This window comes from Dermacentor variabilis, chromosome 11 (assembly GCF_050947875.1).
Source record: "Dermacentor variabilis isolate Ectoservices chromosome 11, ASM5094787v1, whole genome shotgun sequence".
NCBI classification, from domain to species: Eukaryota; Metazoa; Arthropoda; class Arachnida; order Ixodida; family Ixodidae; genus Dermacentor; species Dermacentor variabilis.
The window spans coordinates 44096101-44109447 of record NC_134578.1 but is presented as its reverse complement, the minus strand read 5'-3'; the positions used below and the strand labels follow the sequence as shown (position 1 = coordinate 44109447).

Genomic DNA, 13347 nt, shown 5'->3' with positions numbered 1-13347 from the left:
CGTAGGCACTGCTTTTTTTTGCAATATACCGCGAAAGCTACTCCGTGCCTATGGCGCAGTAGCACCAACCATATAGGAGTTGGTTCGATAGACGGCCACGACAATCGTATTAAAATGGCAGTGAAATCCAGCACCTTTTTCTTACATAAACACATATGCAAATTGGGAAGTACACAATCTATGTAAAAAGCAGTCAGTGATATAATGAAATAATGAGCCAATCAATCAGTGATTCCTTCCACTATCATAATGCCGAAGTATATTTGTCTCACTAGCGGCCGCAAAACAAAACACTCGATAACACAATTGAGTGCACGATGCAACAGGACACACAAACAAACACTAGAACAAGCACCACCGTCTCTCAGGAGGCATTCAGTAGTCTCTCACCTTAGTCGTTCTCCATTGCTTCCATCCTCCTCCGGTTCCCTCTTGCCGAAGTGAAGGAAGCTGTTGGGACCTTCCCGAAGTGTTCTCTTGGCCCATCGCAAGGCAGCCGCCTCCGGGTCCTCCTGGGACGCAGTGGGCTCGTCATCGTCGTCTTCTCCTCCACTCCACTCAGCCTCTTCGTCGCCCGAGGCTTTGTCTTCGAAGTTGAGGACGGGAGACCTGCAACAGCATGATTTCCTTGCGGAGTTAGGCTAACAGGAAAGTTGCCACTTCAGGGTCAGCGTCTAGGACATGGTAATGGAACTAAGACCACTGTGGTTTCTTCGTGGCACAAAATAAAAAAAAGACCAACGGAAACGAAATTCGCTAAACATTCATAGCCGAAAAGTTCATTAACACATGAGTAAAGAAAGAACCACTTTGAAGAATGCGCTTAAGAAAAAAATATCTAACAGGATATATGCGACCACTGTAGTTCGTAGTTTAGTAGTTTACAATTTAGCCTTCGTGGATTCTAGTTTACAATTTAACCTTGCTAGATTCCATACTATCACACATACAACTCTCCAAAGCGAAAGAATGAACCAACCTTATTTCATTGCTGTAATAGTAGTTCTTGACGTCTGCATTGCTTTTTAACGAAGTTTTTGAGAATAGAAGGTCCTTAGTTCTAAAACATCTCGACTGCCTTAACTAGCAAACAGGGCCCAGTCAGCTAGAATGGGATGAGGAAAACCTGCATTCTAAATTGAACCCATATTATCCGTTTAAGGTACCAGTAGAAGTAGCTTCCAGGGACAGCATTCCAGTCGCTGTTAGAACACGCAAAGTATATAAATGCGCGACAGCTTCAGAAGTCAATGAATGCTATTGAGAAAGCAAGGAAATACAATTTTTAACATAATATCGTGAAACATACAGCAGGAAACATGATACGTAACTCTACCTTTAGTCGAGATAATAGCAGTACTGGCACATTGTGCGCAATTGCATTAGGAAGGCAAATATCTAACATTGCCTAACATGATTCGCTGATTCTTTGTCAGAAAACAACAAGTAAGTCTGTCTTGGAACATGACAGAAAATATAGCGCTTTCATTCTACAATACTGTGCGATCCTGTGCGCCAAGTAATGCTCCTCGTTGTTAACCTCGGCCATACAGAATGGTCTCAAAAGCGGAGCCCATTATTACGATTTCTCACAGCTGAAATTTCATTACAGAAGGCGAAACTGAGCAAATTCGCTCGCCAAACAATCGATCACTCATTCTACGGATTGACTGATGAACCACTCCGGCAAACGCTTTTAATGGTTGAAGGACTGACGAAAGCCTCTTTTGACGTCTTACACAAGCTTTTTTTTTATTCCGAGACTATCCTCTAATTTTAATGTTATCATAGTGGGTAGCGTCTTATTAATAAGTCATATTAGTATTTAAGGTGTAAAAAGCGGCGGGTAAATAATATCTACTATTCAATGACGCATGCCTAACCGCACCTATTAGACTTACACATTTAAACAGCAGTTCGTGCTGATATCGTAGAAACTGCTTGAAAGCGCTGTCTGCAATAAATCAAATGAGTGCTAGTGCAACTACTATAGGCTAACAAAATATATATCGCACAAGTGCTTAGCCGGCAAGCCGGATCAGTGGCTATTGCATTCTGTTACTTAGCACGAGGTCACGCGTTCCCTTGCCGAGCACGCCGGCCACATTCCAGTGAGGGTGGAATAGACGTTAGTGTGCTGCACTTCGCAGCCCGGACTTAGATGAACAATTCTGGGCTGTCCAGCAGGCTCACGACGTGTTCGTGAGGCTTGGCCTTCCGGTCCCGACGGGGAAGCGGCCCGCTTTGTGGGTGATTATCACTACTTGCAGGACCAAGTAAAGTTTTCCATCCATCCCTGCTTTGGGTGTACTCTAATGTACCCGAGACGCTTAGAATTGATCCGAAACCCACCAGCATGGCGTCCTCCGCAAACTACTGTGCAGTTTCGGGACGACAACCCTCGCAATTTAATTAAAATCACCCGTGCTTACCCGTAGTAGGGCGCCGACGGCGCCCTCTTGCGTCCGAAATGGAGGAATCGGTGTCGCCGAGGTCCGGTCACGGCCGCTCGGAGCCCTCCGTACTCATCGTCACTGACATCGTCGAGTGCACCCACCGCCCTCGACACCCGGTTCAGTGCTCCGGGTCTTTCCGCCGCATGGCGCAGCGATGCCTCGTCGCTTGCGTGACTTGCGCCCTCTACGACATGGTGCGAATCTCCTGGCTGTTCTGGGGATTCTGTACTCCTCTCCGGTTGAGACTGCAGCTTGGCATCTGCAAGTTTTAACAAATAGCAGCAGCAAAATTGAGCGAGTAGTTTAAAAGAAACACGGTACACCGTTAATCTCGGTCAACGTAACTTCTAGAAAGGAAGCGGGCCATGCACGAAAAATGACCAACCCTTTCCCTAGCGGAAAAATGGGCTAAGCGAAGCTTGTCCTGGATGCACCTGACCTTCGTCACGGTTAGTCACCCACAGGTAACGGTGCCGAATTGCTTCGGCCTCTCACTCCCTCAGCTCAGGATGTTCTCGTTGCTGTCGGATTGGCTGGGCCTGGGCGGATCTAACGGCTGTATCGGTGCACCGACAGCTTACCCTTTCACGGGCGAGTACTCGCCGCCGCTCGTTGAACGCTACCCGTTGCTCGCGGGAACGCAGAACGCGCGGCCATGCCATCCGTTTTCCGAGACTGAACTTAACGATGATGATGATAGTAATCTAAAGAAAGGAAAGCGGAAACGAAGCCGCTGCAGCGCGCGCGACACCCTTTCCTGCCCTTTCTTTGCCCGTCTGAAGGAGATAGTTCATGGAAATGGGGGTGGTTGGAAAAATAGGATAACGTGCAGGGCAGTAACTGTTCCTCCGTAGAGGACACCTCAACCGCGCTGCACTGGGGGGAATGGGGGTAAAGACAAGGGTGAGAGGGAGGGGAGGAGCAGCCCGGCTGAAGCGAAACGGTTATGACTGGTTGTTCGCGTGGCGTGAGCGCGCGCCTATGCAGCTAGAATCCTTGCTAATGACTCACGCTCCGGCACCGGCGCAGCTGTCTGCTCATCGAACTGCCCTTTCCCGCAGCTGCTCTGCTGTGGGAGCCACTGAGTTTTGGCGTGACCTTATCGCCACCGAAAGTTGTGAGCCAATACAAGCTTCGCAGGAAAAAACAAAATGTTTCACTTGCCTCGTGAGTGCTGCGCCACACGAGGTACCGATTCAATCTCCAGCCGGGGTGACCGTACTTCTGTGGGGGCTAAGTGTGAACCCCGTCGCGTGTCGTGCTTTTATCGCGTTAAAGATCAGCAGGTGGTCAAAATGGATCCCATACGGAATGCCTTGCAATTAGATCGTTGTTATCGCAAGTAAAACCGCAGAACCTTTATTGTTTTTTTTAAACTTGGGGTATGAGTGTTTTTATTGCTTATTTTTTTCTTTTTCACTTCCACTGCTCTCACGCTCCTCTACAATTCAGCTTATTCTCCCGCTGCTCACTTGAGAGTTAGAAAGAGCGGGCTACGCATGCATAAGCACTGTCTGAGAACAGATACACAGAGAGGTGGTTCATAAATGTGCCTGAATACTGAAAAAAACGTTTTGCACGGAATCGATTGCAGAAGAAAACCAAGACATGAATAAATGTACCTCTACCTTGAGTTATCTTATAATGTTATTCAGAAAGTGCTTTTACAAAACACGTCGCTCACCACGGAGGAAGTAAAAGAGGGAGGCAATCTCTGCTGGAGTCTAAGCAATGCAGCTCAATAGCATCGTTATGTTTTACTGGGCACATACGAATGGAGCCGACTTGTTAATAATATTTCCTGACGCGAATAATTATGGCAGAAGTATATTTCTTGTCCGGATGTGCAATACCGTTGCCCGGGCAGCCAAAGTGCGGAAGCGGAGTGTCAACACGAAAGAACAACGAAAAGAATGAAAGAAAATGAAGGTTTGCTGCTTTAATGCAGCGCACTAGCGCTGGCTCGGCTTGGTGATACTTGCACATAAAAGCGGCGCAGCAGAGTAATTTCCCTCATAAATGGGCGAAAGCAATGAATAATGATGAGGCCTGTGCTACTTCTATTCGCCACCGCCAAAATAGCCCTCGGCTAGACGCACCCCGTATTCTACTGTTTCTCTTACTTTTAAGTAAGAAGCATTCATTTGTAGAGTCGCAAGAAATCGTTAATGTGCTTCAGTTCTAAAGAAGGAACGTATCTGTGCAAGCAGTAAAATAACGCTACTGGGCGCATCAAGTCCAGCGGACCCCTTCTGATTTGGTGGTGTACGGTGTGCCTTGAAGACAGCAGTGCCGTCATCGCCATATTGCAATTCTGATAAAAACCTGCACTGCGTTGGTGACATTTACGGGCTATTGGAGGGACCTTTTGAAACGGCAGGAGCTGGGGTTTTTTCCTTGCCGAAAAAAAATAAATAAAACAGGAGCGACAATTGCGACGCCCTCTAATGCAAAATTTGATCGCAGTTGTATACATGTTTTCATTTCGCGATATAAAGAGGCAAAGAATTGGAGATTGAAATCACCGCACCGACTGGCAGTGGTCCAGCGCCGTCAGCGCATTCACATAGGGATGGGCAATGTGAGAACGCTGGCATGATGAGCGACATCGGAGCCAGCTGTGGAAGAATACGCCGACGAACGCGTGAACAGAGACATGACCGCGATCGCCCTGTTATGCCTAGGGACACCGACGCTCAACCCAGGAACGGGAGCCCAAGAGCTGCGTTCTAAATTGACGAAAGGAGAAGTCCAATGAGATGTAATGAAATTCCCACACGGTTGTATATTTGATTGGCGCTCTTAGGCATTAGAGCTACCGTGAATTTTATTATTTTAAAGCGAATGGTTCTTTTAAAGAGAAGCTTTTTTTCCCTCTTCCTTCGACTTTTCCACTGCTGCTGCTGCTGCTGTGTACTGCTGTGGCTGCTGCTGTCCTGCACGTCACTAACACCGGCCACGATTGGACGTAGCTGAGACACACGCCACTCAAGCTGGCCGCATCGGGACGTGGTCCGCACGTTGCCATGTCAAGAAAGCGTAAAAGGCACGCGCAGTCGCTGTTTTGTTTCATGACATTAGTGCAGGAGCTGTCGTTCTCGAAATTCCGAGCAATAACCTAGTAAAGGATCTAAGACTAGGTGTGCGCCACGTGGAGGGCCGTCGCGGTTGCGGTTCAGAATGATTATGCGCCAATCGACGTCCGAGGCGTCGACACCCGAGTTTCCTCCTACACACAGGGCCCTAAAGAGTGAAGCTTTAGCTCGGGCCCAACTCCGACGCGGCCTATTTAAATACATGTAAAACGCAAAAACATTTTTCTGAGATAACCCGTAGACCGATTTTAGTGAAATCTGTTGCATTTGAGAGAAAAAGTTAAGTTCTAGTGACTGTTGGAAGCGGAATTTCGATTTAGGTCATAAATTTTGTTAAAAGAATTTATAAAATTGCGGAAGTTCGAGAAAATAGAAGAACGAAGTTTACAAATTCATAACTCTGCATCAAAAACAGATATCGCAGTTGTATAAACGGCATCCATTAAACCACTGAAAGCGGACAAATTTGATTTGTAATTTTATATCTTGCGTGAATTTGTTACGTTGTTTACAAAGGTTCTGCAAAAATTGTATTTCCATATTACTACATTTTTTTGAGATTCATGTATAGCACATCAATTTTGTCCGCTTTAGATGTATTATTAGATGCAATTCACAGAATTGTATTATCGTTTCTCGTTTCTGAGTTACAGAGTTGTAAACTTGATAGTTTCTTTTTTTCAAATTTTGGATTTTTGCCAATCTTTAATAAATATTAAGGACCTAAATCAAGAATTCGAAACCAACAGTCACTAGGTTTTAAGTTTTTCTTTTAAATGCCACAAACCTTATCAACTTTGGTGCAGTGGTTGCGAGAAAAATGAATGCTCCTTTTACATGCATTTGGATAGGAGCACCCGAGCTAAAGCTTCCTCTTAACACTATCGCGCTAGTGTGGCACAACAGAAAGACGACCAGAGACGCTCGTGTAAACGTTTGCGCCAATGCCCTTTGAGCGCCGTAACTAGCCGTGACCAATCACAAATGCTGGGCAGGAGCTGACGCGCTTGTCCCCGTGCTCACCAGTCACAGAAACGACAGTAGGTGAAGGAGATGGGGAGCACGTTAGCGAGGGAATAAAGAGAGAGAGAGAGAGAGAGACAGGAAGCAGTTTTGTAAGCTACAACCTTAGAATGGCGCCGAAGCGTGCACTTAGTGCCGATGAGACGAGGGCTCGCATAAGGCGTCGAGCGGAGCAGGTAAGGTCACATTTCACACCCCGTCACGACTTTAGTATGCCGTCAATATGTCACCGCCAAGTAACGTCAATGAACGCAAACAGTAGACAAAGATTCGCGTAGATCTATTCCCACAGTGCTTGGCATCTGCATGTCTTTTTTTCTTTACTTTTTCTTGATACATCCTTCGTTGTCGTTTCTTTTTCGAAATTCGGCAACTTATGCGAATATTTTATGTCAGCAATAAGTAACTGTAGATTTCCAACGCTGTTAGGAGGCCATGGCCGCTAAAGTTGCGCGTTCACTGTTGGATTTCCGCTTCATTCTTTACCATTTCCAATAACTGCCATCTTTCATTACACATGACTGTGTACTACCCTGTTATATAAGATACTATAATTTATTTATTTGTTCAATGATTGTTTCTGCCATTCCGCTACACTACATTATATATTAGCATCTATTTGGCGGGTTCTTAATGAAGGTCATGTATTCCGATGTGGAATAATGCGCTGGGTATCACTATGGCACACTGGTATCTGAAGAACTTTAGTTGTTATTTATTCGTTGCCCCTAATTTCTTTTTTAACGCTCTTCTCGAAATAAGGCAATAGCACCAACTCGCGCTAGATTCAATACCTCTTAAGAAATCGGGTTTCGCCACATACCTTCAGCGGCATAGACCAGAAGCGGGCCACGGTACCAGCCCACGATGCATAGAAGCAGGGCTATCTTCATGCTCCCACAGTCTAGGTCAAAGTTCTCTGCAAGAATGCAACAAAAAGAAAAAAAGACGACGAGAAGATCAAGTTTACTAAATGCGAAACGTTCTAAAAGTATAGCATAGCAAAGACCTAGGAAAGTGCAATAGCAATGATAGCGGAAGCAAAAGTTTGTTGATGCAAAATTGTGTGGGTGATTGCGGCAAAAGCCACTGCATTACGAATTAGAAGGTCCAGAGGAATACAGTGACGGAATGCATAAAGACACCGTATTCCTTCCAATTTAAGCCTTTTGTTGTCTGTTCGAAAAAAAAAAACGTGCCAAATACAGATTGGCGCTCCAACCTCACAGAGTATTTGTGACATGCCTGGTACTGAAGCAAGAGCTTCATTGCAAAAACAAAGTTAAACGGTTTCGTTAATGTAGGTAATAAAATTCACAACATGTAAGCTTCCACTTCAGAGACAACAATAAAACGGCTTAGTCCGAAGAATGAAGTGTATACCCAGAAAGTAGGGGTTGCCGACGTCGTAACTCTGATAACCTTGCGCTGAGCAATGATATTATTTGTTTACTTCAGCGTCGTTCAGACTGCACCCGGTGTGGATGCAGGTGACTGCAATCAGTAAGAACTTGCATGAAAAGCAAGTCGGCTGGATAGGGCGGCGCACGAATTGCGGAAATAATATCGACCATGTAAACATTTACAAACAGCGCCAAAATAGAAAGAGAAATGGGCTAATAGTTGTTTCCTAGAAGGGTACACCACACACATCCGCATAACGGGGAGTGAAATAAAACAGAAAAAGAGAAGAATAAGGAGATATAAGAAGCGAAAAGGGAAGAGGAAGGCAAACCACAGCACCTCACATCAGAGGACGGGCACGAACATTACAGACGAAAGGACGAACCCCCTTGTTTATGGGAATTCAAGTACAGCTATATGAGCAAGAAAGCGCAAGAAATCACGGGAAAGAAAAAATTGTGAAGCGCAGTTTGAGCAAGTTTACCTTCCTGCGACTTGTTCAGTAGGATACAATGACAATAGCTGAAAGTTGGGCAACTTAACAGCAAGTATGGACGCGTTCCCCAATTTTTTTTTTTTAGTTTTCCCGAGGGGGGCACGAAATTCTCGGTGCACGAATCTGTCGGGCTAAATGAAGCGCGCATTTCTGTTCTGGTGTCCCCACAGAGTGGCGGTTGGTACTCAACACCGAACATTTTTTTATTCAAATGAAATAAAAGAAAGAGACGTAGTCACCTTATAAGGGCCACGCCTACTCATAGAGAAAACAACAATATAAAGATATGTAAGAAAATGAAAAGAAATCACGTCATAGGGTCAGAAATCCACAGCAAGAAGTCCTATACACAGATGAACATAACAATAGAAAAGTCAAATGCGAATTTTCTTGACAAGTTAAGGCAAAGGAACACTAACTTCGCTTTCATCAATGAAAAACATTGCGGAGGAGATTTTTTAAATGAAATATCTACTCGAAAGCGAGACGCCAACGGTCAGCTAGAACTTTACTTACAAACACAAAAAACTAATATTTCTAGATTGTCAGGAACCTCATGAGCCAAAAGCCTTCAGCCACCAAAGACGTGCAGCAGACGTTGTAGGCCACACGACCTACTACGATAGAGTTAGTTATCTTTCTACGTTGTGGTGAAGAGAGAGAGAGAAAAAAAACGTATTTGTTTTAGCCCTACTGATAAAGAAATGCGTTGTGCTGTTTCACCAAAAAAAAAAATTAAAATATGGGGTTTAACGTGCCACAACCACTTTCTGATTATGAGGCACGCCGTAGTGGAGGACTCCAGAAATTTCCACCAACTGGGGTTCTTTAACGTGCGCCTAAATCTAAGTACACGGGTGTTTTCGCATTTCGCTCCCATCGAAATGCGGCCGCCGTGGCCGGGATTTGATCCCGTGACCTCGCGCTCAGGAGCCCAACACCATAGCCACTGAGCAACCGCGGCGGGCCTGTTTCACCAAAACAGGCAAATACGTACTGGTAATAATATACCTTAACCGAGGAAGCTCATTATCATATAGGGAAAGTCGCCTTCAAAAGCTGATTAAGGCAGAAGTCATTGCTGCTTTTCTGTAGCAGATATTTGTTGTTGCCTGCACATCGCAGCTACAAGGGAGCGCGACAGCATCTTATAATAACCATAGAAGTGGTTTCTGAAGCAAAGAAACTCGGATTTGGTGTCATTTTTCCCCACCTCAAACACATAAGGCTTGCATGTGCGGAGATACAAAGTATGCATAGCGTTTAATTTAATGAGGAGAAAAACTAGAGTTGTACGAATCTGAGTGCACTAACTGACAATGCGAGTGACTGGGAAATGCAATTAACGCGACAAAAAAAAACACCTGATAAAGAAATCACAAGGTTGTGCCAGCTGGAACAGCGCATTATAGAAACGCAGCAATTTTCATGAGGCCATCACGTTTAATGTGTTATATATAAAGTTAAGTCCCATTAAGAAACACATTTATTTATTTACATTACCCCTAAGGACCCTCACATGAGGGTATTACATGGGGGGCGGGGGTACAAACATGAAATATACACAAGAAATAAAACTACATAAAATAAACATACGCACAAGGAACATAAGATATATAGATATGAACAAGGGGTAAATGCACTTAGTCATGAAAACACAAGAAAATTTTACATATGTTAATATGTGCATATAGGCATAAGTAATATCTAATCTGCTACCACTAACCGTTTTCTTGCAACAAAGTTTGGAAAGATGGTAGGCTAACTTCAGTAGCTATGTGTGATGGTAGGTTATTCCATTCTATTATTGTGCGAGGAATAAAAGATTTTGCGTAGAGCGACGAGCGGCACATTATGCGTTTTACTTTGTTAGCGTGGTCACGGCGCGAGAAAACAGCAGGGGGTGGTGAAAAGAAGTCTTCGTGAAGCGTGGAATGGTGATAAAGTTTATGAAATAAGGTTAGGCGAGCAAACTGGCGTCGACGTGATAGTGATTCCAACTCGGCACGTTGTTTTAACGATGTGACGCTGGTGAAGCGTGAATAATCGGAAAAGATGAAGCGAACAGCACGGTTTTGCAAAGATTCAATGTTGTTGATTATGTATGCTTGATCGGGAACCCATATGGCAGAAGCATATTCAATTTTTGGGCGGATCAGCGTGATATAAGCAAGTTTTTTTAAGTGAGAAGGTGCGTGCTTGAGGTTACGTTTAAGAAGACCGAGTGCTCGGTTAGTTGGTCAAACTTAATGTGGTGCCCCTTCTATTGCGTCTACCGCCGCCTTAAACTATGCCACTGATTACGCTAAAAAAAGTGATCCTTAAGAGCATCGGCCCAAAGTGGATCGTGTTGTTCATTAAAGTATATATATTTATACAAGTGGAGCGGATTACTTGACCTTGCATTACTTAAATACATTGTTTTAAGTGTTTTCTTAGCGTCGCATCGTCAAAATCACTTGGAAGTCATTAGAGCATCTGGCAAGATAAAATCGAGCCGTACCTGATGCTCATGCTCACACCGTTCTGAAAACTCAGAGTACTGAATACGTCATCAAAAATACTTCGTATACCGTCTTATCCTTGGTCCTAGTATTTTGTGATAAAGAAGATTATATTAATAGTATGTATGATCATACAAAACATAGCACTGTTTCTTTTTGTGACACGCTGAATGAGCATACGAAGAGGAGAGATTTCGGTATGAACGTTCGTGCGTGAAACATTGTTTTAATACAATCAAAAACAGTAAATCATGCAAGATTGCGTAAATCATTGTGATAAAGAAATTCATTGTAAAGTTATATTGTCACGTTGTGCGAATAATGAAGATATGGCGCGTAAAAGTTTGTTTACACGTTACTCACAAGCAAGTCAACCTTAGATAAAACAAGATGGCTGCCGAAACCGATCACATCTCAACATGTAGAATCATCTTCTTTATTTCCTTTTATTTTTAGAACAAACTTCGTTTTTGGCTCCACTCTTTTGTTACTTCGTAACAATATTTCATACAGTAACTCATCCAGGCATACTGATGTCTTGAATGCATTCAGCAGTCTTAGCCAGACCAAAGAAAGAAGCCTTCGAAAGGACGGTCAACAAACTAACCACGCTAGTGAACTGGGGCGATAGCAAAGAATATCTCGAATTGACAATTTTCTTCCCGAGCCGTAGGTTTCCACGCTCTATACCCTCGTGAGTCTTTCTGAATAAAGGACCGCGACAAGCTAATCTCCAGAGGCTGTTGATCACGTGGAAGTCAGCGCCTATAAGGAGTACATCAAAATGCAGGTACGTTTGAAATGCATTTTGCGCATGTTACAGCAAATTGATTGTTCAAGGTTTACCGATGCTCGGAACTATGGAGCCGGAATTCAACGCGTCGTCTGATGCATCAAGCGCCACCTTTCTATTGCACGTCATAATACAAGAAAGAGTGCAAAGTGCTGCTTCACTAATCTTTGTCACGGCCCTATGGTGACGATGGCTGCGTGATTATCTTGACAAACTTCATGATTTCTTTAACTGTCGCATGCCGGTAAACTACGTATTCACTAACAGCGACAAATATATTGTCTACGTTTATGTATTCGCAGTGCGATGGAATAAAACTTAAGATTAGCTCATTGCACCAGCCTCAGTAATATTATTTTAAGACTGGATAGCTATTGGTAATAGGCGGTGTAATGCCCTCTTGTTTTCTCCTAGATATTAAAAATTATATACAAATTCTTTACAAACACATCTCACTTATATTAAGTTAAGCGTTGCGTGGAAGTAAGGAATACTTGCCTGTCGCAATGCTCCCTACTTCAAAAGACTAGTCGTTAACTCGATGGCGGGCGCCAGCTGCTCGATGTCTTCAATGCAGTGAAACTCAAATGCAGTGCGTATTACGAAGCCGCAACAAGCAAATATTTTCTTTTATAGCTTCCCTTGAACCCAAACAGTAAACGACCGCGCACAAAAAAAGAAAGCTCTTGCACGCCGCAATCTGCAAACCGCACGCGTTCGGCGCTGTTTCTCGCCGAGCACCGCTCGAACAGTTACGAGTCAAAGAGGGAAAACCTTTCGAGATATATTCCACCGGCGCCTGAGAGGAGATAGGATTGCTGCGAACGCAACCGCGAGAAGCGTCGCACCTGCCTGATATTGGCAGTTCCTGGACGGATGCTCTGTTTTCTCAGTATATAGTTCGGCCATCTTCCGAGCTCACCTTGTGTCTTTTGCGTCGCCTAGTCCTGAACTTACTCGAACATAAGGAGCAGCGAAAGAGCTGCTCCTAACAAGCGTAAACTTAACCTGTAAGTATTGCCGCGTATCTAAGTTGGAGAAAAGTCGTCTTGCTCCCCTTTTCATTGTAGGTATAAGGGTAGCATTGATTCGCTCCACAATAGTGTCATTACAGCCGGTGCTATTAACCTCACAGCAGTTCGCGTTTTTTTTTTTTGTGGCTTCGATCAACTTGGCGTCAAGCGTAATCAAAAGCGTTGGATTAGCGAATATTGTTGGCTGAGACATCCTTGACTGCCTATTCGGTTATTCTTTTTTGTAGATATAAAGTTCCCGGTGCTACCTTTTTAACGCTCACTTGAGAATGCATTCGAGCCGGTGGCTAAAAGCGATTAAATTAATTTTTGTTGGTTATTCAAAACCTACCGATGTCTGGCTAATTTATATTTCTGAGTGTTACCGCAAACTCTAGCCAATTGTCTAGACACCAGCTATGCCCCTCTTCATTAGTCGCGCATAGATTTTCTTTTCTGCATAATGTATTGGATTCAGGAAGAAGGGAGCAATAGGCTCCAATACGTGTGTATTAAATACAGCTGAAGTAAATCGAACGAGTGTTTTACGTCACGCTCAGTCC

The 13347-nt window shown here is 44.1% G+C and overlaps 1 protein-coding gene across 2 annotated transcripts in view; it reads right to left on the bottom strand.

The window, feature by feature from the left end:
* LOC142564927 (uncharacterized) overlaps positions 1–13347 on the bottom strand; it is a 180716-nt gene that overhangs the window by 6035 nt on the left and 161334 nt on the right. For both annotated transcript variants that reach the window (XM_075676134.1, XM_075676135.1), the window contains exons 2-4: positions 7398–7493; positions 2433–2715; positions 391–609 (exon numbers count right to left, since the gene is read on the bottom strand). In XM_075676134.1, coding sequence (XP_075532249.1) covers positions 391–609; positions 2433–2715; positions 7398–7467 — 572 coding nt within the window. In that variant the 5' untranslated portion in view covers positions 7468–7493. The remainder of the gene's footprint in view (positions 1–390; positions 610–2432; positions 2716–7397; positions 7494–13347) is intronic.